Genomic DNA, 27,360 nt, shown 5'->3' with positions numbered 1-27,360 from the left:
TAAGTTTTCCTGTGGTACTGTATCAAATGGTCGAGTGAAGTCCAGCTCTAATCTAACATTTCTCTGGTCTAAAAAATATCCAAAACAAAATACCAACATCAGTTTAAAAAAAAAAAACCTATCATATTAGTCTTGTACAATTTACGTTTGGTAAAACCCTATTTTTCATTATAACCTATTTTCCATTTATCTCCGTGTCTTGTTCTGAGGTTTTGCATATTACTGGGGTCAGAATAATGGGTCTGCGGTTATCCGGACAATTTTTTCTTAAATAAAGTACTATGTTTGTTGTTCTCTAATCATATGGTATCATTCCTGATTGGACAGATTAAAAATCCTTGCTATTGGACATGCAATTTCATGTGCCCATTTTTTTAGTACAGTAAAACCCTGTGTTATTCAGCACACTTGAGGATGAGGGCGTTCCAGTTATCTAAAAATTCCGGTTATCTGAGGGTCCCATCAACCTAGGAAAAACCAATGGATAATAATAGTAAAACTCAAGTTTTTAATATTGGTAGTTTTGTACTGAGAGGCAGTTGATCTCACGTTTCTATTTTGAGTTAAAGATGATTTGTACTTAAATAAAAAATTAAGCCAATCATGGTAAACCAAGCCAGGCCTGTGAGCCTGAAGATGTGACAATATTGTGGCTGGGGGCAATGCCAGTTAACAAAGTTTTCTGGTTAACAGGGTGCCAGGTAACAAAGGTTTAACTGTACTTTGGGATAGAAGTGATCACATCTCCCTAACCTGAATGCACTAAACTCTTTGGGTTTTGCTTCCACCTTGGCAGTAGTAATTTCTGTTTCTATACATGCGTTCCCATTAGCAGTCAGGCGTCTGTCTGTTTATGGTGAGACTGCTTTAATGATAAATGTCTTTGAGGCTGAGTAGGGAGATGCTAATCAAAAGTCTCTTCTTATCCAAGAAAAATGGGGTTTGTGAACCCACTCAAGAGTTTGCACCATTTGGGCAGAAGGCTTTTGCAGGGATATGTAGGTGTGTGTGGGCAGAACACACAAACTGAAAATAAGCAAAACAAAGAGAGACGCAGACTTAAAAAGCAAGATAAGCCAAACAGTTGTAGGTGGGCACAGTGTGATCAGAGGGGGAAAAAGCTAGGAAGAGAAACAGGACTTTGTACGTTCCTCGTAAATAAATAAGTATTCACCAAAGAAAATACCAGACCATCAATTTCTAACTGGAACAACTCTAAAATCCCTGAAATTTGATCAACCCCTTCAGATAAGAAAGGGGCAACAGCCCTCATGATCTACATCAGTGGTCCCCAACACGGTGCCCACGGGTGCCATGGCGCCCGCGGGACCATTTGTGTGCACCCGCCAAGTGCTCGGAGCTGGCCTGGCCCCGGGCACGTGGTGCATGCATAGAGCCGGAGCCAGACACCAGCCCCAGGAGCGCCGCGAATTGGCTGCTCACGCCCCGGGCGCATGGCGCCCAGCAGGCGAACGGCCACGCCCCCTGGCGCCCGGCAGCCTCTAAAGGTTGGGGACCACTGATCTACATTGTAATATTTACTGAAAATAAAAAAAGTATACATTTAGTTTCATTATCCTTGATGTCTATCCCATCGTCACTGTATAGTGAGTGGCTTACTAGTTGTTTTAAATTCCTTTGTTTCAATTTGATTTGCCTCAAGTAAATATTCCATTATATAGCTGCAACTTTCACTAACTGACATAAAAGTTACATATTTAAATAAATCAGGGAAAGCAAATATTAAAAGCTGCTCAAAATATTAATCTGCCTGCACTGTATAAAATGTACATTTTCAATATCCTAACTAGTAGTCATTTATGTCAGCTATAACCTTTCAGATTTTTTAAGACTAACTCCAATCTAATCACCAATCCAAGAGGGGGAGATGATTACACATTAAGGGATATTTAAATGTAAAATCTAAACGCTATTTTTGTCATTTGTGTTTAGTAGTTAGCACAATGTCATAAGATGTTGAAGCAGTAAGTTTTTTCATTCTTCAATAAGTTCAGTAGCTGCAAGGGTTTATTAAATATCAAAATGGAAAAAATCACATCTAGACAGTGCAAGATACTTTTTTTTCTAGGAAGTTACAAACACGGGAATATGGGGTTATGAAATCCCTGCTGCAACCATAATTGCAGCTTTCACAATGTTGAAAAACAGAATATACAGGCAGTCCCCGGGTTACGTACAAGATAGGGACTGTAGGTTTGTTCTTAAGTTGAATTTGTATGTAAGTCGGAACTGGCTCCAGATTCAGCCGCTGCTGCTGAAACTGACCAGGGGCTGACTACAGGAAGCTGGAGGCAGAATTGCTCTGCCCCCAGCTTCCTGGAATCAGCCACTGATCAGTTTCAACAGCGGCTGAATCTCGAGCCTGGGACAGAACAGCTGGGCTGCCAGGTAAGTCCCTGCAGGACCAACCCGGCAGCACCCCAGCTGCTCTATCCCAGGATCCACAACAAAAGCCTGGTCTGCTGGGGGAGGAAGGGGGGGCACTAGCTGCGCTCCCCCCCCCCCCCCAGCAGACCAGGGACACGGGGAGCAAAGCCGCAGCGGCGGCGGGGTCCTGCGCCTCTGAGGCTTTGCTCTGGCCCCGCCGCCGCTGCGGCTTTGCTCCCGGTGCCTCTGGTCTGCTGGGGACGGTCTTGCCCCGCAGCTTTTCTCGCCCCGGAGGTCGAGGTGGCGGGACCGCTGCGCTCTGGGCGGTCCCACTGCCTGCGAGCTCCGGGGCAAGAAAGTCCCATTCGTAAGTGCGGATCCGACATAAGTCGGATCCGCGTAACTGGGGGACTGCCTGTAACCTTTTTGTAAGGCAAGAAATCTAAAGTTAAAGAAGGATTAAACCTAACATGACCTTTTTACTTTATAAAACTGTTAATTACATTTGAACGTCAAGATTATTTTAACATAAGAACTGAAGTTTTCAGAGCTGACTAAGAGAGTTAGTTTGACAATTACCATTTGACTTTCAAATCAGAATTGTGACACTCTTAGTCAGCTTTCAGAATTTCAGGGTATGTTTAAAAATAATCCTTCATAGAAGATCCTAAAACAGCTGCTTGCCAACAAAATAACCTCCAAAACTTAGAAAAGCTTACCAAGCTGTTTTTACTAATGAAGTATTATACATTAGAATACAAAATGAGGAGGCATCTGAATGGAACTCAATTATAGGTCCCTTTAATGTTCTGCTTTCTCAAGAAAGCCAAAAACTCTCTGGTTCTACATTTTTTTTAATGTATTCAGAGCAGTTACCTGGTAAATAAGTACATAGTGTGGGCCATGCTGGATATACTTTGTCCATAGCGCACAATCTCATTTTCTTGGTCCTCCCATTTCTCAGTCTCAGAGTCTACATCAGAGGTGAGGAAATGCAGTTCCAATCCAAGTTTTCCAAGTTTTGCTTGTTCCTGTGCATGATAAACTTACTGCATTTTTCCCCACTCAGCACATTCTTTATAAGAACTGAACAAATAAATTAAAAGGTTCAGTACTAAATAGAGGAAGGCATCTTACCTCACTATCCAGTTTGACTGGCTTTAATGCCTTCAGATTTGCATTATGCTTCTGTTTCAAACAAAACATTGAAGAAAACAGTTTATAAAAGGTATTGCCAGTCAATTTAGTAAATAAAATATAAGAATCTTTATAAATACTTTGCAGAATGGGATTTTAGTAACTAAGTCAAAGGCCTAAACATGCTATCTATCAGAGACTTTTTCTGTGTAAGGAATGGGAAACTCTTTTCTACTTGGGGTTTGTTCTGAAACATTTCTTGGGGCATGATTTGTGCCTAAGGAAATAACAGCAAGTTCTGCTCCTTTGACTTCAGAAGAGTCACCCAAACTCCATACCGTCCCCTCTTCATGGCAACATAACCTGTTTAGAAACTAAGTGGTCCTTCTGGATAGCTGCATCTCTCTCTCTCTCTCTCTCTCTCTCTCACTCTTCAGGGTGATTTTGAAGCTATAGAAAGAAGTTGCTCATGGCTGACTCATCAGCTCTTTAGCAGGTTCCTAAACTGAAATCCATATAAACCCAAGAGGGGCCCGTTGCTTCTGGGGGCTGCTGCTGCTGCTCCTCCTATGCCACTCAGATCCTTATTAACTGTAATGGCTGGAGGCTGACACAGGAACGTTCAGCAGAGATGCTGCTTTTCTCACACCATGGACCTGCTCTCTTTTATAAGAGTCTTACTGTGGGCCAGATTCTGATGTCCTTGCTCAGGCTGAGTAACATCTGACTCCATGACTGATCTCACAATGCAATTGTGAATTAAGGTACTCTTCAATGCAATACCCTCAGAATCTGGCTGCCTATGTTTTGTAAAGCAGTGGTTCTCAATTTTTCCAACCAGTAAACCTCTTTCAGGAGCCTGACACCCAAGCCCCTCCACCTGGGTGTGAGATGTGTAACTTAGCTTTGTGGGGGCCCCCCCTGTGGCATGGGGATCCAGGCAATTACCATGCTTGGCAATTACCATCCCCTTAAGCCCATCTCACTTCCCTCAAATTGAGAAACACTGGTCTAGATGAGCTGACATAGATCCCCGAACAGCTCTGCATCCCCCCTGGGGTAGGTATGCCCGTGGTTGGGAAAAACTGTTGTAAAGCATTAGGCACAGTGCAGAATCAATCCTGCTTGAGGTTGCTAGGCACAAATGGAGTAATACTATTACTGATACCCATGCCACAATCTGCTGCCTACTTAAGCAAACGAAGGGCTCTTTATTTCTGAATAAGAACATCCACATAGGAGTTTAATGCACTTAAATTTTACACCTTTATTTAATTAATGTTAACTTTCCCAGGAGTGGGCAATAATTTTAGCAGGGAGGTCACTTCACAAATCTTAGTAAGTTGTCATGAGCTGCACATTTCTTTATTTAATTAGCATTAACTGGGTCTACTGGCCCACACAGGGGTGAGTGCCCCTGTGTAGACAAACCAGAAGCAATGCAGCCAGTAATATACTCTACAGTGGTCAAGCATACAACTTAAAGGAGGATGTTGTCTTCTCAGACATGGGTGTCCCATGCAAAATGCAGGATCTCCCTTGTCTGTAAATAGACACTTCCTATATGTTTTAGCTATGTCTTAACATTTCACAGAGATCTACCTAGTTGTAACTGGCTATGATTTCCTCCTATTAATGCTGGTATAGCCATTTGCTAAGGGAAAGAAGGTAGTGACAAGTTTCTCAAGCATGGTGTGTAGCTGTATGTGTAACCTTTTACAATAGGTTAGACTACTTAAAAAAAACTTGAAAAAATTCCTAATGTCATGGGAATTCTGAGATTTTGAAATCTGGTTTCATCTTTAATCAAGGCAAAAACATCAACCTCTCAGAATTCTTTATGAAATACTCCAGAAGTATTTTGTTTCAGCTTCATCATATTGATTTATTATAATTTATCATGTACAGTAGGTAAAAGTTTAAATGTTTTTACTTTTCTATTATAATTAATAAAATAACAGAAATCAAAATACAATTGGAAAGTAACTTACTTGAAATGGAAGTTCTTTGAGATGTGTGGTCCCTCACTGTATTCCACATGTGAGTGCAAGTGTGCTGTATGCCCAATCCGGAAGTCTAACAACCAGTGTCTATTGGCCCACACATGCTCAGCAGTCCTTCTCATGTTCTAGACCAAGCATGTAAGAGGAAGTGAGGACTGAAGCCTCTTCAGTTCCTCCTCTTGCTGTGAATCAAGGAGGTTCTGAAGCAGAGGGGACAGAGGGCAGACAGTGGAGCATGGACAGGAACCACACATTTCGAAGACCTTACACTTACAGGTAAACAACCTCCACTATTTCGAGTGCTGACCTTTATGTATATTCCACATGTGGGTGACTGACAAGCCGTGTTGAGACTGGGGAGTGGGATGAAAGAGGGTGAGAAGAGGCCTGAATTAGCAAAATGTTTTGTAAATGGAACACTGGGCAGGCACTCTGTGTATGATCCGTATTATCAGTACTTCTGGCAGGGATGCTGTGGAATGTGCTTTCACCGCAGGGCAAAGGGAAATGTGCTAATCCATAGCACATGATGTAACCATAAATCAATTTAGAGATTCTCTGAGAGGATAAACAACGGGAAGTCCTGTGGCACCTTATAGACTAACAGACTTATTGGAGCCTAAGCTTTTGTGGGCAAAGACCCACTTCGTCAGATGCATCTGAGAGGATATTGCTTGTCCTTAAGTTCCGTCCACTATAGCAAGAAATAGCCAAAGTGATTTACTGACATGTATGGTCCTCGTGCAAGTAGAATGCAAGGTGTGAAGTCTCCTCTCCTTAGCAGAAGCATGGGGTTTCAGGAAGAAAACAGGTAAAGTGGATAACTTTGTTGATATGGATTTCAGAAATAACCTTGGGGAATGTAATCAAGTGGTGACCCTTCATTCCTTTCTGGGTTGGAGGGAGGACAATGCCTCACAATGTCGCTGGGATCTCGGGCTAGTATTGGGGATTTAGCAGGTTGGCGTTAGCGTTCTGCTGGGCATGACAGGGGTGAGTTCCCAGATAGGCAGCTAGTGGGAACAGGTTTGTCCAGGAGTCAGTACATCTCACCCCAAGGCAGGGGCTGGGCAATTAGCAGGCTATAGTGCCAGGGCTCAGTAAGCAGGGACCTGGCAGACACGGTAGCCAACAGCCCCTAGTCCAGGAATGGGCAATAATTTTTGGTGGGGAACCACTCCAAGTGTTTTGGAAAGTGGTCAAGGGCCACACTTTTCTGTGCAGGAGATGCAGTGTCTGGGATGAGGGTTGGGTGCAGAAGGGCGCATGGATTATGGGACTGGGTTGCATGAGACGCTGTGAGATCTGTGACGGTGTTGAATGAAGGAGGGGATTGTGACCTGGATCAGGGGATTGGAATGTAAGGTCAGAGAAGGAGAATGGATGCCAGAAAGGATTCTGGCCTGGGGGAGGGGATCTAAGAGGGGGTACAAAGTCTCCTAAGTATGTGCTTTAAGGCGAGTTGCTCATGTAATGGAGTCAATGTACAAAGTGGCCTCGCTGGCCTAGATCCAAGTGAGGTCTCAGTCTTCTCCATGAGGGGTTTCCTTAATCAAAGATTATGAACTCTGCATGTTTGTGGTAGAACGGAGTGACAAAAGCCACACTTTGCTGCAATGTGCATGGCTGTAGACACAGCTCTTGAATGCAGAGACGCTAGGCACCGTCCCAACCAAGGTGAGGAAGTCCCTTGTACAAGGAAATTAACTATTTACACACTAATTATACTAATATAAAAAGCTATTTAAAAATTTGTTAGCAGACTATTAAGGATAAAAACAGGAGAAATCTATGGGACACAGGGATTCCAACTTAGGCCAAGTAGCAGTTAGAAGGATATGGAGAGACTTTGGCTCACACTGCCTCTTATAAGGGACTAGGCAACTAGTTTACTACCCGATAAGCATTTGCTTATCAGGTAATCGAGTAGGAATTCAACTAGTTGCTCCCCCCCCCCCCTCCCCCGCTGCCCCTTGCAGCTTCCCACTGTGTCTCCCTTTAAAATGTACAGGAACCACCTCGTATACATGTCTCAGGAAGAGGCGCAGTGGGATAGCGAGCGCGCCCCCCCCATTGACTAATCGATGGAAACTCCATCAACTACTCGATTAGCTGATTATTGAAAAATTAACATCCCTACCTCTTATGCCCTCAGTCTGAAGCACGAGGAGAACTACTGCCAGAGCTCGTTAGAATTTCCAGACTCAGGCAGAAGGTGTGCATGCACACTCATGTGCAGAACACATACAGGGGCCAGCACTTGAAGAACAACAACATGTTTAACTGCTTCCCATGACAGTTACCATGTGTTCCTGTAAAACATTGTTTTTTCAAATCTGCATTGTCCAATACAAAACTGTTCTTGAAAATTTTTGACCCCAGCTCTTTTTCAAATATGAATCTGTCCCAATTTGTGTGTGTGTGTGTGTCTGTATCTCCCTCGTCTTTTATATCATCTGTATACTCCACCTCCCGTTCTTAAGTACTTCCCCTTCTTTTCCCCTACCTTACCACACCTTTTTTCTTTCCTATACTTTATACTACTTTCATCTCTTTGATATTTATTCTCAAGCAGTGTGGGTACAGAGCCAGCAATGGGGAACCAACCAGAATTATTATTTTTTCTATATTAAGCTTTTTACACATGAAGCTGTCTTAGAGGGAACAGAGATTCTGACTAGTAAATCAACAGGAACGATTAAATTTATCTTCCAGTACTCAACAATGCAATCTCCTTTCTCTTTCTTGATCTCTCAACTCTTTTGCCCTCCTGCAATGCTCTGCTCTGCTCACCTGAGAATCAAAGGGAAATGAACAAGAGCTTTCAAAGTGATCATTCCCCTCTTTCGGCAGTGCTGACTGAGGTGGCCACATCTGGAGTATTGTATTCAGTTTTGGAGCCCCCACTACAGAAAGGATATCCACAAATTGGAGAATCTAACGGAGGGCAACAAAAATTATTAGGAGGCTGGAGCACGACTTATGAGGAGAGGCTGAGGGATTTGGTCTTATTTAGTTTGCAGAAGAGAAGAGTGAGGGGGGATTTAATAGCAGCCTTCCATTACCAGAAGGGGGGTTCCAGAGAAGGTGGAGCCAGGCTCTTCTCAGTGGTGGCAGATGACAGAACAAGGAGCAATGGTCTCAAATTGCAGTGGAGGTGGTCTAGTCTGGCTATCAAGAAAAACTAGGAGGGTGGTGAAGCACTGGAGTGGGTTACCTAGGAAGGGGGTGGAATCTCCATCCTGAGATGTTTTTAATCCCGTCTTGACCAAGCCCTGGCTGGGATGATTTAATTGGGATTGGTCTTGTTTTGGGCAGGGGATTGGACTAGGTGGCTTCCTGAGGTCTCTTCCAACACTAATCTTCTATAATTCTATGAAAGACAGTAGAATAGTATGATTTATATTCCAAAACCAAATGCTACACAGATGGTTCATCTGGGGACAAACCACGTATGAGTAGTCTCTGAAGCAGTTAACTAAAAAAAATTCTAGTCTTCTCCCCTCAAATCAACTTACTTACTTCCAAAATGAGCACCACTTAAATCTTAAGTAAACCCTTGAGCAGGCTCAAGAATTAACCAATCTTTAATATAGTATAACTTTTCCTTAAGGGTAAAGTAACAAAGTACAGCTTTTGAAATTGCAGAAGTGTTCAAGGAAGGATGAAGAATAAATGATAATGCAATATTACCAACTGCTCAATTCTGCAGGTTTAGAAAGGGGATCAGAAAATAAAACTGGAGACAATATCTATCATTCCCCTCTTCCCAAGAGAGGACTAGTATGTAGTACATTATTTTGTTATTCTTATTACTATATTGCAGTAATACAACAGGACTTACTAGCAGATGGATATTTTCAGAAACAGTTTATTATATAATCTAGATTGTTATATAATCTGTTGACCTATTGTGCAGCATGGTAATAAACTGATTTTTCACATACAAATGACAAGGTCTGAATGAAAAAACAATTTTATTTACAGACAGCACTACCTTGTTAGTGTGGACACTTCCTGGTATGCACACAAACAAGCCAATTCCTCCTTCAATAAAAGGAGTTACTAGCTCAGAGAACAGTGTGGGAATGTGTCATGTTATAAAGCTTATTTTATTTTACAATATATTACAGTGCAGTTATGACACTGTAATAATAAATGCACTATGGTACCTTTTGTAAAAAATAAAGTCAAGACACTCTATACATTGCAAAGTACAATTAAAATGAAGTAAGCATTGTGAAATAAATCAAATTCATATTTTATGGTGAATTACCTGAGCTTTTTAAAGTGTTTAATTATTTACTAACAAATCCCAAAACACCCAGTAACTTTCAAAGGGCCATACAGTCAAGGTGTGCATTAATAAGGCTTTATTGTCTGTATCTTTACAAGGTAGTTAATACACAAGCAGTATGCAAGGTGTAGGGGTCAGTTAGTTATCAACAAATGTACAAATAGAAGCAACCCACAAAACTTACCCCTGGCCTGGGAAGTGATAGGTAAGCACGCTTCTCTCCTAAGAATAACACAAGAATATTTGTATGCAGATTTCAATGAACACTTCTGGTTTCACCCTCCCTTCACTTTACATTATAAAAAAACTATATTAACCTGTAAACCTCTCTAAAGCTCACCCAGAATTTCCACTCTTTATCTTCTGCTTCCAGACACACAACAAGCCAGGAACTCTGCTAGTGTTTAGATTTTTAATCCTCAGGCACTGATAGCTGAGCACAAGCCCCTTCCATTTCACTCCATTCTGGCTTCTATTGCCTCTAGACCCTCCCTTTCAATTCTGAAATACACGGGAACAAGAACTACTTGAAAGGGGGGAAAGCCAATAACCAAACAACCAGCCTCCAGCATCCCCATGCTCACCAAGGAGAAGACAGGCTAAAGGATGGAAAAAAATAAATAAAATCCAAAACCTTGCCTCAAAAACAGAACCCCAACATGTGGTGGGTGTATGAGCAGGAATCCTGCAAGATAATATTTGCAAAAAAGAATTTTGAGTATAGAATTCCTTTCTTTACCATCATCACCGGTCACCCACTCCCAGGAGTACTAAAAGACAATCAAGAGACAGCACATCTTAATGTAAAAAGAAGTAACGAACAACATGCAATACATGGTTACACAGGCACACATAAAATATGCTATGTGCAGAACACGTGGTATTGTCACATATTTGACCAGCATGAGTCTGGAACGGCTGCATCACTCAGGAGCAGTGAAGCCATCAGTGAGTTATGCATGGTGGCCCCCCAAAATTGCCAGTCATAAAATCTTTATGAAGGTATGCCTAATGAATGTCTGTCCCACATGGAAACAGGCACTCCTTCAGCACTCACTGCCCTTCCCCCACACTGGGCAATCAGGTAGCAGCAAGGAAGCAGCAGAAGCCGCTTTCCAGCCTGGAGCAGCTGCAGCAGGAGCTAGGCCAGGTACCCACGCCAGTCCCATCCAAGCGGACCGAGCTCTGCAATGAAGAGTGTTATACATTAGCAAAGGTTCTGGATGGCATCATGTGCCAAGCTGTCAAAAGGGACCAAACACTATAGGAAAACCAGATAGAGAACACAAAGAAAGAAAACTATCAAAGAAGTTTCAAGCACTGTAGCACCAACTATCCTAGTTCATATGTACCAAATACCTAAGGTGCTATGCACGCACTCTCAAACTGACAAGCTGAAAACCCTTGATGTGAGAGGAAAATGGAACATAGGCTCATGGAAACTGGCTCAATATAGTCACAAGTGCAATGAGTCCCAAATGAAAGCTTTTTGCATGCCCACGCAGCCCCCTCTCCCCCCAATCAAACAACAAAGGAACTGAGTGGGAGAAGAGCGTAAACAAAAGGAAGGAAACAACAGCAATTACCAGAAGAGAACAAAGCCAACGTACAGCTCAAGCGAGGAACATCTTTGCTGACTGTACTTAGAAAACCACCATGAAGATTCTAGAAGGGGACTGGGCACTGACAATTGGAAAAGGCACACAAGTGAAACATTCAACTACCATTGCCTGAGAGAGGTAAAATGCGAAGAGCTAGAGGAGTTCTCAGCCTGTTTTGTGGTAGAAGCTGAAGTCCTGCAAGTGAGAATCCTATGTGAACTTTATTGTTAGTGTAGCAGCAGGTGAGATTATTCTGGTTTTTTAAAGCCATTAAATACAAGATCATGTCTTCTAAAGGCAAAATTATTGAAGTCCAAGATAACTTATCATCGACAAGGAAATCACCCACATCAGTTTATTCAAGGATTTTATATCCATAATATGAATGTTCTAGGTATGCACAAAATATTTTATATTCACATGTTTAATTGTTTTAGGATTCAGCTTTCTATTAAAATATCAAAAAGAATACATGCCACACCTTGGTTCTTTTTCTTTTCCTTAACTCCATTCTATCCCTCTCTTTCTACAAAGATATATTTTTTTCCTCTTTTTCAATTTTTATCCTTTCATCTCTCCTCTCTTCTTCCATCGTGCTTGTTATTATTCCATCTTCTAATTGTTCTACCCTCATTTCCCCCTCAATTTTTCCAATATTACCCCTCAATCTTTTCCCTGTTCTTTCGTCTGTCAGAGGAGTCTTCTTTACACTTTACAGAGCAGGAGGAGATTGAAGAAGGAAGGGGAATGTGCTTTGCTCACTTGCTCCCTTTTTCTCAATGAAAAAGATATCCTCTGACTGCAATGGTTGGCTCAGGCACTCTGTTCTAGAGTTACAGCAGACAGGATTGAGCTCAACTCTCCTTCAATCAGAAAGCAACTGTTTGGTATGGCCAGTCCTGAAGACCAATGCAGTAATTCTCTCATGAGCTAAATACCCAGTTACTTCGCAGCCCGGTAAAAACCTGTTTATCGTATAAACAATTTGTAAAATTTTACGTAGGTGTAAACTACAATAACGCCACTGAAACAAATAGAGTTGCATCCTCCTACCACAAGGGTGAATTTTGCTGCTTTTAATGAAGGCTTTCTATTTAATTCATGTCAATTATCAAGTCTTAGTTTGCAAAGTGCATAGCTTGCTTTTAATGAACACCGACATACCTGCTAAGCAAATCAACAAATGAGACATACACACACACTTTGAAACAATAATTTAGAAAATGCTTATTTTATTAGATGCGCCACAAATATTTTGGTTGCCCTTCAGCATTTGTCAACAGCAAATGTTTGTTTCTTTCAGGCTTCTAAATACTAATTCTACCATACTCTCCATATCAAATTCCAATGTTTTAGAGCAGTGTTTCCCAATTTTATTTGGCCATGGAACCTTTTTAAACTCGAAAGAATTTAGCGGAACCCCTAATAACAGTCTTGTATATGGACATCAGCGCTGAGTAGTGACATTGTCCCCACTCTGGCTAAGCTGGCATTACACAGGGATACTTATCGTAGCAAACACAAATGAAAATTGTTTTCAATAAAATTCATAAATGCTTAAATATTCATTTTTAAAATAATAACATGTTATTGTAATGGAATTTTCTCGCAGAACCCTTATTTTCACTTCGCGGAACCCCAGGGTGCCGCAGAAAACCATTTGGGAAACACTGTTTTAGAGGGGCAATACAAAACTACATCACTTCAAAACCAAGAGTTTCTAAATTAAGGAGAAAAGGCACTTTCTAAAAAATTTTATCTTCTATTATACAGACACAGTCATACTCCTCAAAAGAACACTGATCACATTTGTACAAGGTAAAATAAAGATAACTTTGCCAACCTCAGCATTATAGTAAGTAGTATAATTTACCATGAGAAACAAGAACATATGCTATAACAAAGTTACCAAACCCTGCACTGTGACTGGAAATATGTCCCTAGCTGCAGCAACAAAACAGGTATAGCCAACATGTACTGCAGCCCTGTGGATGCAAGGTATCAGGTCTCCAACACTGCTAGCAAGTGCTACACGCCTACTTCCTCCACCTTCAGAATCTGGCAATCATATAATGGCTATCTTATGCACAGGTTCACTAAAAAGTAAGGAGACAGCACAGAATGTCCATGGCAGCAATTTGGCACTAAATGCCATGGGGCTCATACAACAGTTGAGCACCCATATGGCTTGTAGTAATTTCTTATGGTTGACTACAGGAAAAGTAACTGCTGAAAATAAGACATGCTAGGAACATCCTCTAACCTATTTCAAAAATCCATACTCATTTTTGCAAATGATGAGTACATACGTTGCTGACAAACAGCACTGTTCTGTTCTAACATTTAAAGTATAACAAAACAAACACTAACATAACAATGAGGTAACATGAACCATTTCCTAAACATGTAAGAATTCAACTGATTTCAAACTGCATAGTCAGTCTTAAAAACAGAAGTAAATATTTACTCCATATTTTATAGTAAATATACAGTAAAAGCTTTTTTAAAAATCCAGCACGTTGTAGGAATGGGGAATGTCAGTAAGGCCATGTCTACACTACAGAGAAGACTGAAGCAGCTGCAGTCGATTTTCCAGAGTTCGAATGAGCAGGTCTAGTGAAGACCCACTAATTCAAACTGAGAGGGTGCTCCCGTCAATGCCGGTAGTCCTATTCCTACAAGGAGTAAGCGAAGTCAAAGGGAGAGTGTGCTCCCATCGACCTCCTGCAACGTGGATGGCACCAAAATTCAAGTTAAGATACTTCGACTTCAGCTACACAATTAACGTAGCTGAAGTTGTATATCTTAATTCAAACTTATCCCCTAGTGTAGCTTGGGGAAAAAGAAAAACTCCAGTTAACAGGGAGGTAGTTTGATTGTGGGAGAGGGGGTAAGGTACAGTCTCTGGGAGGGAGACCGGGTGCAAGAAGGGTCTCAGGGCACTCCCCTTGGGTGCCTCCCTGCAAGTGGTGACCTGTTCCTACTGCTCTAGGCAGAGGTGCGCTAGGTCACTAAAAGAAATTCATAGTTTTCATATATTTTAATTTATACTTCATAAAACATCATGGATAATATGTGACTTTGCCCCAAGACAGACAATTTTCAGAGGAATTCTTAGTAGTAGAAGTTCATCATACTATAAGAATGAAGGTTTACTAGTTTGACACTCTGACTACCTTTGAAAGAATCTTATGGTAAGTGGCAAGATAAAGTATATAATTACAATCTGTCTGCCCTGGTTCAGAACATACAGTAATAGTTCAGATATTGAAACAAAATGGTCAAATCCTGTGTTCATCTAATTTTTAAACAAATCACTGCATTTCCCTGAGTAACTTTTCTCAAAATGCAAAACAGATTAAACATATTTAGGCTTGAAAGTATTAGATTTTTATCAATAAATGTAGATTTTTCCATACACATGTTCACAGACAAAACATGTATCCATGGAGGAAAACTGAATTGTACAGCTAGGTGACGTTAAAACAATGCAAGAAATTCCTGCAACAGAACTTGCTAGTGTTTGAATTAAGGATATTTACTTTATATAATTAGACACATGAGGTGACAATTTGGCTACGTCTACACTGGCATGATTTTCCGCAAATGCTTTTAATGGAAAAGTTTTTCCGTTAAAAGCATTTGCGGAAAAGATCGTCTAGATTGGCACGGATGCTTTTCCACAAAAGCACTTTTTGTAGAAAAGCGTCCGTACCAATCTAGACGCGGTTTTGCGCAAGAAAGCCCCGATCGCCATTTTCGCAATCGGGGCTTTTTTGCGCAAGACAATACCGCGTTGTCTACACTGGCCCTCTTGCGCAAAAGCATTTGCGCAAGAGGGCTTTTGCCCGAACGGGAGCAGCATAGCATTTCTGCAAGAACACTGACAATCTTATATGAGATCGTCAGTGTTCTTGCAGAAATTCAAGCGGTCAGTGTAGACAGCTGGCAAGTTTTTCCGCAAAAGCAGCTGCTTTTGCGGAAAAACTTGCCAGTCTAGACGCAGCCTTCATGTTTTAACACAAATATTTAACTTTTTGAATCTCAATGGTCTCCTATCATTAAATAATTATTCTCTAATCCCCACACAGTCATTTTCTGAAACAGTGAAAATTTAAATCTATAAAAAAATTTAAAGTGCTTAAAATTGCAATATTATCCATTAAAGTTATATTAAAAATAGCATTCTGCCAAGCCTAAATATATGGCATGTTACATTGTAACTCTGTTATAACTTGAAGAATAACAAAATATTTAACAATGAAAGCGATATGCCAAACTGCACTGAAGACAAACTTTTTGAAGAAAATTTAAATTACATAAAAATAAATACCAGTTTATTTTCTTAAATTTTCAGAAAAGAATACCATATAGAGACAATACCAAAATGAGAATAAACACAGATTTGTTCTTCAAAGTTTCATGGTTGTATTCTACGTGTTGTAGAAATACCAATTAACTTACCAACCAGAGAAAACATCCCAAGATTATGTAGAGTCGTCAGAGATTCCATCCAGAAGAAAGGACAGCAGTTCAAAAATCAAATAGCTACATTCACTACATTATGAAGTGAATAGAATTCAAGCTCATAGTACAGAATTAAAATAAATATTTATTTTCCAGGAATACTGGACAATGAAAAGCCTATCAGAATGGAAAAATTCTGAAAGCCTCAAACTACACTTCAAAAATAAAACTGAAATGCTAATAGTAATCATGCTAAATCCCCACAATGAAACTATACTTGTCATAGAATTTAAATTTACTTTTTGATTGCATTTTATGATAATTTTGCTTGGTATCACTTAGTGACATATCAGGTAGCTCTGAAAACCATATAATTCCTTCAGACTTTAGGCTCCATTTCTGCTCAGGTTTAGAACATACTTAATTTTATGCACAGGGAGCAGTTCCATTTGACTTCAGTGGGACTATTCACAGGGCATGGAGTTTAAGCACATGCATATGTTTTTATAGGATCTCAGTCTTACCTTTAATTTTTAAAATCATGTATTCTTAATTTTATTTAGCAGATCAGACAGTCAAACTCCCATTCATTGTTTCTATAAAACCAATGTACTGATGTAATATTACCTAGATACCAAGTTATCATATTGAAAAAGGAATATCTTTTATCCATCTGCAGAAAACAGCATATTTGCTAGACTGCAGCTTAGCGGAACAGGTCAAATACGTGGAATGCATATGTGTTATGATGAACAGTACTCTTACCTCGTCTTCCCTCAAACACATCATTGATTTCTCTCAACAACATGGACATGTCACTCAGCTGGGACTCCCAAGCCTCACAAAACACATCAAGATTTTCTTTTGCAATCTTACTAGATGGATGTAATGTCAATGTTTCTGCAGCAGAAATGATCTGAAGAAAACGCAGTCACTGATCAACAAATGTTAAGAAAACCACCTTGCCGTGTAATGCTATAGACTAATTTGCAAATAGCCCCCCAGACAAAACAAGAAACAATTTCAACATTAAGAAAGGATTAGTATTACATCTGTTCGGCAAACATAGGTTATCCTTCTAAGGCCTTTAGCTGGAACATTCTGGTGCTGAGTATATTTATGAATATGTGGCTTTAAAAAAAAATCAGTTCCAAAATACTAGAGAAGAGGAAAGAGTAGTAAATGAATACAAGTATTACATGATATGTTAATTTTAGTTTTATATCCTGCAAACTTAATAATTTGAATAATCGTTACATGTGCAAGTAATTCCACTGAAGTCAGAAGATCTGCGTTAATATATAAAGACTATTCATGTATGAGGGTCTACAGGATTACACCTGGGGAATATGTTGCTTGTTAAAACTAAGTACATAGCATTTCAACTCCTCCACTCTAGTTTGTCATTTTCTATCATAATTAGTTTAGTTTATTTAGATAATGTAACTTTTTATAGTGTTCTTGTAGCCCCCTTGATCCCAGAATATTACAAACAACAAGGATGAGCTCATATACATTTTATTGAACCAACTTTCAAAAGCTAACACATCTCTAGCACTCAGTCCTAAATGGCTGCATAAGCCAGCACAATTTATAGCAGTCTGGAAGCTACAGCACAGTCCAGAAAAACAAACAGGCTGTGTAGGAGCTTTATGCCAGTTTTGCACACTCTTCCAAAATGCCCTGAGCACAAATCATGATGTACCAGAGGATCTAGCTTGTACCCCCTTCTAGAATTGTTTACACCACCTACCAACTGTAATACTCTGAGTATATTTCTTTGTAAACTGGACTGGCACTTTTATCTTAGGCTGTGTCCAGACTCAGGGTTTTTTTTCGAAAAAAGTAGCCTTTTTTCGAAAAAACTTCACCTGCGTCTAGACTGCAGCCGCGTTCTTTCGAAATTAAATAAAAAACGCGGCTTTTCTTTCGACGGCGGTAAACCTCATTTCATGAGGAAGAACACCTTTTTTCGAAAGTGCTCTTTTGAAAAAAGGCGTTCTTGAATGCAAACAGGGGTTTTTCGAAAGAGAACGTCCAGACTGCCTGGGTGCTCTCTTTCGAAAAAGCGGCTTGCTTTTTCGAAAGTTCCGCTTGCAGTCTAGACTCTCTTTTTCAAAAGAGGCTTTTTTGAAAGTATCTTTTGAAAAAGCCTCTTTCGAAAGAGGCTTGCAGTCTAGACATAGCCTTAGTGTATGTCCATTTTACATAATTCTACTTAAACTGTGATGAAATGAAAGGTATTCATACCTGTGGGCCAGTGACTTGAAAGGTGTCTTCTGCATGTATGCAAGTAATTTCAAGTGGCTCTGTTCCAGAAACATGCCTCAACAAGCGACATGTCTAAGAAAAAAGGTATTTTGAAAAGTAAATAATATGATAAATAAGATATATTAAAGAAGGGTAACATAGCAGTAACATTTATTTTCTTTTCATTGCTGAGAAAAGGTGCAAACCTATCAGGTACAATAAAAGTTTCAGAAACTGCCTCTGGAGTAGTAGAGATGTATGAATTATTGGGCCATCATTCCAGCAAGGGGTTCGAGTGAGTTCAAAACATTAAAAAAAAAGTACCAAACTATTTTCCCCCTCACGTCTCCTTCCTCTTTATCCTCCTAAATTTCAGGGAAATTTTTAAGAAAATAAGTGACACTAAGAGTAGGGATGTTAACTATTGGGTATTTGTGTAAATATGTAACTGCTTGAAATTTTAGCGGTCACACATTTACACACGGGAGGGGGGCAGGTGGGAGCTGGCATGTTCAGGGGAGCTGGCTGCTTCTGTGGGAGGCAGCAGGCAGGTACAAGCAGCTCCACAGGGCTGGCACATGTTGGGATGTAAGCAAGTAGTTGACTATCTGATAAGCCTAAGCTTATCGGGTAGTCAAGTCAGCTACTTGCTTTTCCTCCCCCTTTCTGCCGCTGTATCAGAAACAGCAAGGGCAGGGGGGAAAAGGAGTCGATGCTGGGGGGAGCCAGTTTAAAACACAGTTTCCCCAAAAATCATCTCCATGGTGCCACCTGCCCCCCCCCCCCCCCATCCTGATGCAGCAGGGTTGGGGATAGGACAGGCTGCTGTGAAGCAGCCTCTGTCTGCGGGGAGTCCCAGCTCCTTACTGAGACCCCCCACGGACAGGGGCTGCTGGATCCGGTGTGTGCCAGTCTGGGACAGCTGCAGCTCTGCATTATAAATGCAGTAAGAGCCAGGCAACTCTTATTACATTTAAAATGCAGAGGCACAGAGGTCCTGGCTCGTGCCAATTGCAGATCTACTCCAGCTCCAGCTCTGCAGTTTAAATGTACTAGAAGCCGGGCTGCAGCGGCGGTAGCTCCTGGACTGGCATGAGCTAATACACAGCACATTCCCTTACTGACTAATCATGTAGCCAATACATTGTTTCAACTACACTACACGATACCTCTTAACACCCTCGGCGCATGCAGAGAGCCGGCTTAAACTCGTGGGGAACTGGCTTATTGGCTACCGCCTCCCTCCCCACCCCACTGCCTCTGATATAGAGGCAGCAAGAGGGAGGGGGAAGTGTGTGTAGTCGATGGGATTAACCAATAAGCCCAGGCTTAACGGTTAATCGTGTAGTGGACTTTATGTTGACATCCCCAATTAAGAGTATGTTTAGCGGTCTGATGTTCAAGTCAAGTAATCATAGAACTGGAAGGAACTCAAGACTAGAGATGTGGACAGGTAACCGGTTAACTGGTTACCTGGTAAGCATCACCCATTCATGCCACATTACAAACATTTAGTTACAATGTCTAACCCTTGTAAGTTAAAAAGTTCCAGAATTTATGTTGGCTGTGCAACCTTAATTCTGCATCTTTGTGGGTATGCAGTAGGGCAATCTTTAATTATTGGAGTACATTTCTTCCCCGCTGCACACATATAGCACCCCAAGTCATTCATTACACAGGATAGAGAGCATTCAGAAAATGAGCAGATATTGTACAGTGAATGAGGCTATTCTCTGCAGAAGTTATTGGATACACAGAGGGAAAAAACAGGGAACTGCAGAAACAGAAACAAAGGTCTTATGGTTAAGGCAGGTGAATGTCACACAATGAGAACTCAACTCTATCCCAGTCTATGCCAAAGATGTTTTGTATGATGCTGATGACATAACTGTTGTTAATTAGGGAACCCATAAGTTCTGCTCTTACCTTCGCTTGATTCAATGTGCTCTCAGACAAACCTATGTATTAATTTTCCCCATCTGTAAAATGGGGTTAATGTTCTTTTACTAAAGACGAAATATGTATATACATGCATTAATATTCATGAGACACTCAAAAACTGCAATGATGAGCACTCAAAACAATGAGGAATTAATACTTGTGTATTCATTACAGGCTTTGGATAGTGTGCAGTAATTATTGCAGATGCCACACACTGAATGATGAAGATAAAAATACTGAACAGCTGTCTCATTCCCAGAAAGCTGTTCATCCTGTGAAATGAATGAAGTAGGAGGTTGGTGGAAAATACATCGTCTTTAAGTACATGATCATACTATCAATACAAATGCACAAAGGGGGAAAATTAAGGTTGTAAATGTAACCTTCACCCTGGCATTTCCTAATTTTCAAAAGCTTGACTATGTAAAAAAAATAAACTTTCTTACTATGTGGGGGATTTTTGTATGTAATAATACTCTGTGTTAATTTTTAAAAATTTACAGGATATGTATCAACACGTTGAAATATGGTCCTCACAGTAATATTTCCTGATGGTTGTTTACATTTTAAACATAAAAGTTTAATGTTGCATTATATGTATTTAATTAATCTGAGACAGCATTTCCACTCAAGCCAATGAGCATATGCAGTGTGTGCATTTAAGGATAGCATTTATTCTTACGTTTTTTTAAAGAAAACATACCAAAAAAACCCCAACAGTATTCATCTCTAAACCCATATTACTTCTGTTTTCTATGTGCAGAATACATTTTGGCATGTGCACCAAGGCATGTGTAGATGTACACCACCAATTGAAACACATGCTGCCAGTTGTGGGTGCTCTGCTTATCAACTGGGCGGCAATTGACTCTTTCCTGGGGTGGCCGCACAAACACACATCTTACAGGGAACACTGTTCTACAGTGATTTCATAGTGTACACTCACAGCTCAATAAATACAAAAGATTAAAAACATTGGCAAATAAAATTCTGTGGGGGAAATTGTAGCACAAGAGTAAGACAAACTGCTTTTCAAGTGGTAGTCAATGTATAGTCCTCTGTAGCCATGTACATAACATACATTATATCAGGAGTTTTCAAACTCTGGATCCTGCCTTGTAAGGGCAATTCACTAGCTGGCCGTGAGACACTTTGTTTACCTGCACCTCCACAGAAATGGACAATCGCTGCTCCTTTTGGCTGCAGATCTGTCCTCAGCCAATAGGAGCTGCAGGCAGTGGTGTGGACTGGGAAAACCGCTTCCTGCAGCTCCAATTGGCCAGGAAAAGCGATCTGTGGCTAACGGGAAATGTGATTGCCCATATCTGCAGAGGTGCAAGTAAATAGAATATCTTGCAGCCAAGGTAACAGCTTGCCCTTATAAGCCGCAACCCAGAGTTTGAAAACCCCTGCTTTAAACTCAGAAAACAAATGTATTTCAGCAAGAAACTTAATCAGTGATTACTAGTCACATGGAAAACTTCAATTTCAAAGTTAACCTCATTTTGACTAAACTTTCAGTAACACAATGTCACACTGATTTTAAAACAATTCTTAAAAAAAATTGTTTTCTGCTATATGCTGAACGAATGTATTCATTTTTTAATATGAAAAAACAACAACTCACCTATAGGCTGAGAAGGAACATAGAAGCTGTCAGCCCAAAAAGAGAACTTTTGAGAAAGTTACAAACCCATTTCACTTAATTTCATGACTGAAGTCCATATGTAATTTTCACTATAGTATTCATCACTAGCCAGTGCAATTACTCTTATGCACACTCTCAAACACAGAGCTCTACTTTGCAGTTTACTATATTTACTAGGAGCAGGATTAATCTAAATATCACATTTGGAAATTATCCCAGTGCTTCAGACACAGACACAGCAAAAGCAGATGTTGAGGTGGAACTAAAAATAGAGAGAGTACTTACTTACCAGTTACTTAAGTTCTTCAAGTGTATTTCCTCTGCACATTCACAACTGTGGGACGTACCCTCATGCACTGTCAACATCAGAACCTTTAAAAAAGTAATGCTTGTAGGATGCCACACAAGCACCTTCTGGCAGCACCAACATCCAAGGCCAAGGTTACATAAAGGATGTATGTGCCTAACATCACCAGTTCTTCTGCTAAATCTCACAGTCCAAAATTTAAAGCAGAATTCTTAGAAAGACAGGAATGTGGGCAGTAAGCATGCACATGGGGAGGCAAAACTCTTGGAGGACTCTCCAGTTACTGGCAAGTTGCGTCTTTATTCTTCTCATAAACACCTTCTGGCATCTACATAATGCTTGCTTAAAGTTAAGCTCCTGAATTCATATTTAGGAATTTCTATGATTTTAAGTGTGCTGAGCACCTAAAAACGTCCACTGATATCAACAGAACCTGTTTTGTACTCTTGAGAGACTAGGCAAGTGTTTAAATGTGGATTTAAGAGTGTAACTTAACTCCTATTTATGAAAATCTTGGCCCCAATATGCAGTGACAGTGGGCCCCAAAAATTAGGCTATGAGGTTCTTATGTCCACAGCAAGCAGTACCAGGAGCTGCACAGCTGGGGAGGTGGGTCCAATTCTGTAAGAGTAGACTCAAATTTTGGTTCAGCGAGGAAGTTCATGCTGCACTCAGCTACTATATTCAAGGAGAAGGTGGAGTCCAGTAGCATCAGATACACATTGTACAGATTAAAACATGAAAGACACCTTGAAGAATAGTTCATTTAAATAGATTATGGCATTTTTTACATTAAATATATTTGAAAATAAAATTGTTAACTCACCTCAACAAGCTGCTCTTTCTGCTCTGATAGCTTACAAGTATATTCTGCTACCGCTTCTAGATTTCCTTCCATGCCTGTGATTTTTAATGCCTTCAAAACCATGTGATCTGCATGGTATCTTAGCAGGTCTGCTGCCAATGATGTAGCTGCATGGTGAAGCTTCAGTAACAAACAGTAAAGAAAAGAAAAAAAATAAGTATTAAAAGTAACATGTGAACCTAATCTACAATAAAAATACTTTAGTAATGATTCAGTAGATGACCAAAAGGCAAGAATTAAAAAACAAAAAGGTGGAAGGGGGCAGGGGGTTTACAGGTAGTATGTTCAGAGGCACGCTGCAAAAAATGATTTGTTTGCAACGTCTACTCAGATATATAAAGTAAAATCCACTCTCCCCTCAAAAAACCTGAGTATTCAAACTTTTTGTGAATGGACAGCAAAGCAGCTGGGGCAGGCCAAGATATAAGGATACTGCATTGCATACCCCTAGCCATTCCTGCAACAGGCCCTCCTCCATATCAGCTGCAGGAGATATTTGGGCCACCAGCTCTGTGTGAAGAAAGATCAACACTCCCTCTTACCCAAACTCAACATCATGACCTATTAACAATGGAAGGACCTTTCCACTGTGTACTGTAGATGCACAGGCAGAACCAGATTAAGGCACAGACTCTGGAGACAGTTTCTAGTATTCTAACACCCGGAGCCACAACACATCAGAACCACAGCTTTCATAAAAAAATCTCACCCTTAAATGTTGCAAAGAAAAGCTTGGAAATGTGACCTGGATGTGATCTAATTTAAGAGAAGAAACAAATGAGTAAAACAACAGCCCACATCACCCTCTTCCATGGTGGGGGGGAGGGAGGAAGCAACATGATTGGGGCTCTGGGGAGGAAATTCCACAAAAATTCCTCTCTATCATCCCAGAACAGGGACAGTTCTCCCCAGTAGGTTATTGGGCCTACTTGGTAGATACCTGGGGATCCACGGGAAGCCAAGGCTATCTACCTCAAGGGCCTGCAGCTCTGCACCGGCTGTGGCCCCAGCTCCCTGGCAACAGAAATCCACTAGTATCATACTATTAGGGACACTCCTGTCCATAGCTACAGGGTTGTCAATCTCATACTGTGAGTCTTGCAATATTTTTAAAGCTCATGTTGCTCAACTCGCCATAGTTCATTAACTTTCACTTTAAAAAAGTTTATAGTCTTTATGATTACTGAGAGAAATTTAGCACAAGAAAACCCTACAGGCTCAGAAACCAATGGCCAAAGAAAACGTTAATTTTTAAGTCAATATTGACTTTTTGGTGCCTGATTCAAGATTTAACCTTTAAATTTGACAATACTGCAGTTGTCCCATAGGCCCAGCTATGAATAGGTGTAGGAAAAGGGGAGGACTTGTATGGAAGAGCTAATACAGTCCCAGGCTACATTATCTATTCCTGGGGCAATGTGCATCCTCTGTCCTGCCTCTATTCATTCATCCCTTGTCCCAATTTCCATGCCTTCCCCCGCTCCACAGGCTTTCTCCAGAGACCCTAGGCCTACAGAGAGGGGTCCAGAAGAGAGGTGTGAAATTGTGGGGGGCATACAGTGCTTCAGTGTGTCTCAAAAACTAATAAAACTGAAAATGGATGGATATTGTACATCATGCAAAATTCATGAGTAAATTAAAAGAAAATAAATTATAAACTTGTTTTTTTGTAATACAAAGTTCTTAATCTTTCTGCACCTATTGGCTACAAGAAAAACAGACTAAAGAGGATACTAAATATTCAATCAGAAGCCTGAATATTTGACATTTTTTGTAATTATCACAGTGATGTTTCATTCTTCATTATATAAATCTACTGCATATTATAAATACAATGCTTGAATAACCACAATAGCGATCTAAATATGAAACTGCAAATTAACTAGAATAATGGTTCAAGTAAGAAGCCTCTCATGACAAACACACCGCTTCCTACATTTTTATTATTAGAATGTACTAAAAAGCTCATGTGCTAATATTATTAATTGGCAAATGTAAAAGTTTGGTTTTCATTTTTGCCTTTTTTAATTAGTGCCTTCAATAAAATTTACTACAGTACTTCTGCCTACCTAAATTCTTGCTAAGTTTTCAATCAAGCATTCACCTCTATGGTAAAGGGTTATGTGATGTTGCCCTTTGCTGTTAAATGTTGCCATGATTCAACCCAGAGGTGGGTACACTGCAGTGATTAATGAAGTGATTCTTACAAATATGTTGTTTGAATCACAGGAGCATAATTTTAGGCATGTCCTTTGCTCCACAGCAACCTCCCAACTGAGTTTATAAAATGGTCTTTAAACAATGGAAATATTATAACTTCTGAAAAAACAATCTTTCATAACAAAAAAATGTCAGGCAACCTAAATATAAGGGGTCCTGAAACCACACCCAGGACCCAGAACTTGGCTGAAAAGAACCAATTTCTCCCATCCTGCTCCCCAAACCTTTAAAAGGTGCAGGATAAGAAGCCCTACAGCACAAAAGAGTTGGGAACCAAGACAGTGTAAGTTAGACTTACAGTATCATAGAAAATTAGCGTTGGAAGAGACCTCAGGAAGTCAAAGCAGGACCAATCCCAACTAAATCATACCAGCCAAGACTCACTTCTACTGAGAGGTGTTAATAGTTCTACAGCCTTTACAAACCCTTTACTAAGCAAGGCTTCAACCACACTGAGAGGTTACAATAGTTGGGAATGCAGAATGCAAATTTCTAATACATCAAACCCAATGATACCCAGATAGCTCCAATGTCCCTCAATATGTCTTATCTTTGATTTTGGATGTAGCGTCAATAAAACAGGGCTTATCATGCATAGGTAGATCACTGAGTGTATTATATACGGTATTCTAGTGGTTGGTTTACAGAGGATAACTATTATGCTGCTGCCAACCAATTCAGTAAGTACTCAGGTTTACGTGGTAGAAGTCTGTATTGCAATTCGAAAAAATTCAGGGTCATAGTGGACCCTGTTGCACAAAAAAGCAAACATGGTTCTGGGATGTACTAATGAGTGTGTTGTGCACAAGAGATAAGAAGCAATTCTTCCGCTTTACTCTGCACTGATTAGACCTCAACTGGAATATTGTGTCCAGTTCCGGATACCACATTCCAAGAAAGATGTGGAGAAAGTCCAGAGAAGAGCATCAAAAATTATTAAATGTATAGAAACAATGACCTATGAGTGAAGATTGAAAGAATTGGGTTTGTTTATTTTGGAAAAAAGAAGACAGAGGGAGTATGATAGCAGTTTTCAAGTACCTAAAAGGGTGTTACAAGAAGGAGGGAGAAAAATTATTCTCCTTGACCTCTGATGATAGGACAAGAAGCAATGGGCTTAAATTTCAGCAAGGGAAGTTTAGTTAGGACATTAGGAAAAACTTTGTACTAGTCAGGGTTGTTAAACACTGAAATAAACTGTATATGGAGGTTGTGGAATCTCCACCACTGGATATTTAAGAGCAGGTTAGATAGACATCTATCAGGGATGATCTACATGGTGCTTAGTCCTGCTGATGGTGCCCAGTGAGGACAGGGGACTGGACTTGATGACCTCTTAAGGTCCATTCTAGTGCTAGTATTCAATGATTCTATGACATAACATTTGTACAAAACAGAATTTGTTTTTTATCTTTTTCTCTTTTAAGACTAACAGTGAACAATATAATAAACTACATTATAAGAAAGTTATTTAAGGTTTCCAAGCCAAGCACTTCTTGTGCAAACAAAATCTGGCCCTGTACGCACATGCACTATTATATAGTGTTAGCTGCACTATCACTTACTATTTTTTGCACAAGAGCCCCTCATCAGTGTACAGGATAGCTGGTGATTAAGTCTAAATTGTATGCAAAACAAGCCCTTGTCCAATTTGCTCTAAAACGCAGGTATGTACAGAATGCAAGAAATGTCTTGTGGTTAAAAAAAGGTGAATGTCACCACAGAGAGCTCTATTCTATTGTTTCTGCTACAGACTTCCTTATAATGAGCAAGTCACTTACATAAAAATGTTGGCAGGTTGCCACTATTTGTGTGTTCATGTTCTTCTGGGTGCCAAATTTGACACTCTTGGGGTATGATATACAGAAGTGCTAATCACTCAGTTGCAACTGAAGACAAACTGAAGCTGTGTATACTGAGCAGCTCTGAACGGTTTGGAGGGATGGGAAAAGCAATAAGAGGCAGTGGGTTCCAGAGTTCAAATTAGAGCTCTGCCAATGACACACCGCATCACCTCAACTTGTGGGGGAATTCTGTGCCAACATCTAAAAATTCTGTACACACTATTTTAAAATTCAGCTAAATTCTGCTTGTTTTATCTGTCAAACGAACACAATCTAATGTGCCAGTTTCAATTATTTTGGTAATTTCAAAATACTTGTCAGCAAGTGTACCTGTAACAATACAGACAACAAAAATTTCAGAAAATGTTTTTCTGACAAATTGATTCCTTACT

At 40.2% G+C, this 27,360-nt stretch overlaps 1 protein-coding gene across 2 annotated transcripts in view; it reads right to left on the bottom strand.

Moving 5' to 3' along the window:
* CTNNAL1 (catenin alpha like 1) overlaps positions 1-27,360 on the bottom strand; it is a 93,780-nt gene that overhangs the window by 9,511 nt on the left and 56,909 nt on the right. Inside the window, exons 9-15 of one of the 2 annotated variants that reach the window (XM_075921531.1) lie at positions 22,866-23,024; positions 18,144-18,236; positions 16,659-16,809; positions 10,010-10,047; positions 8,322-8,465; positions 3,526-3,576; positions 3,265-3,419 (exon numbers count right to left, since the gene is read on the bottom strand). In XM_075921531.1, the coding sequence (XP_075777646.1) occupies positions 3,265-3,419; positions 3,526-3,576; positions 8,322-8,465; positions 10,010-10,047; positions 16,659-16,809; positions 18,144-18,236; positions 22,866-23,024 (791 nt within the window). The remainder of the gene's footprint in view (positions 1-3,264; positions 3,420-3,525; positions 3,577-8,321; positions 8,466-10,009; positions 10,048-16,658; positions 16,810-18,143; positions 18,237-22,865; positions 23,025-27,360) is intronic. The other variant, XM_075921532.1, reaches the window with a different exon arrangement.

This window comes from Pelodiscus sinensis, chromosome 2 (assembly GCF_049634645.1).
Source record: "Pelodiscus sinensis isolate JC-2024 chromosome 2, ASM4963464v1, whole genome shotgun sequence".
Taxonomy (NCBI): domain Eukaryota; kingdom Metazoa; phylum Chordata; order Testudines; family Trionychidae; genus Pelodiscus; species Pelodiscus sinensis.
Note: the sequence above shows the minus strand (reverse complement) of the source record. Positions and strands in the feature narration are given on the sequence as shown.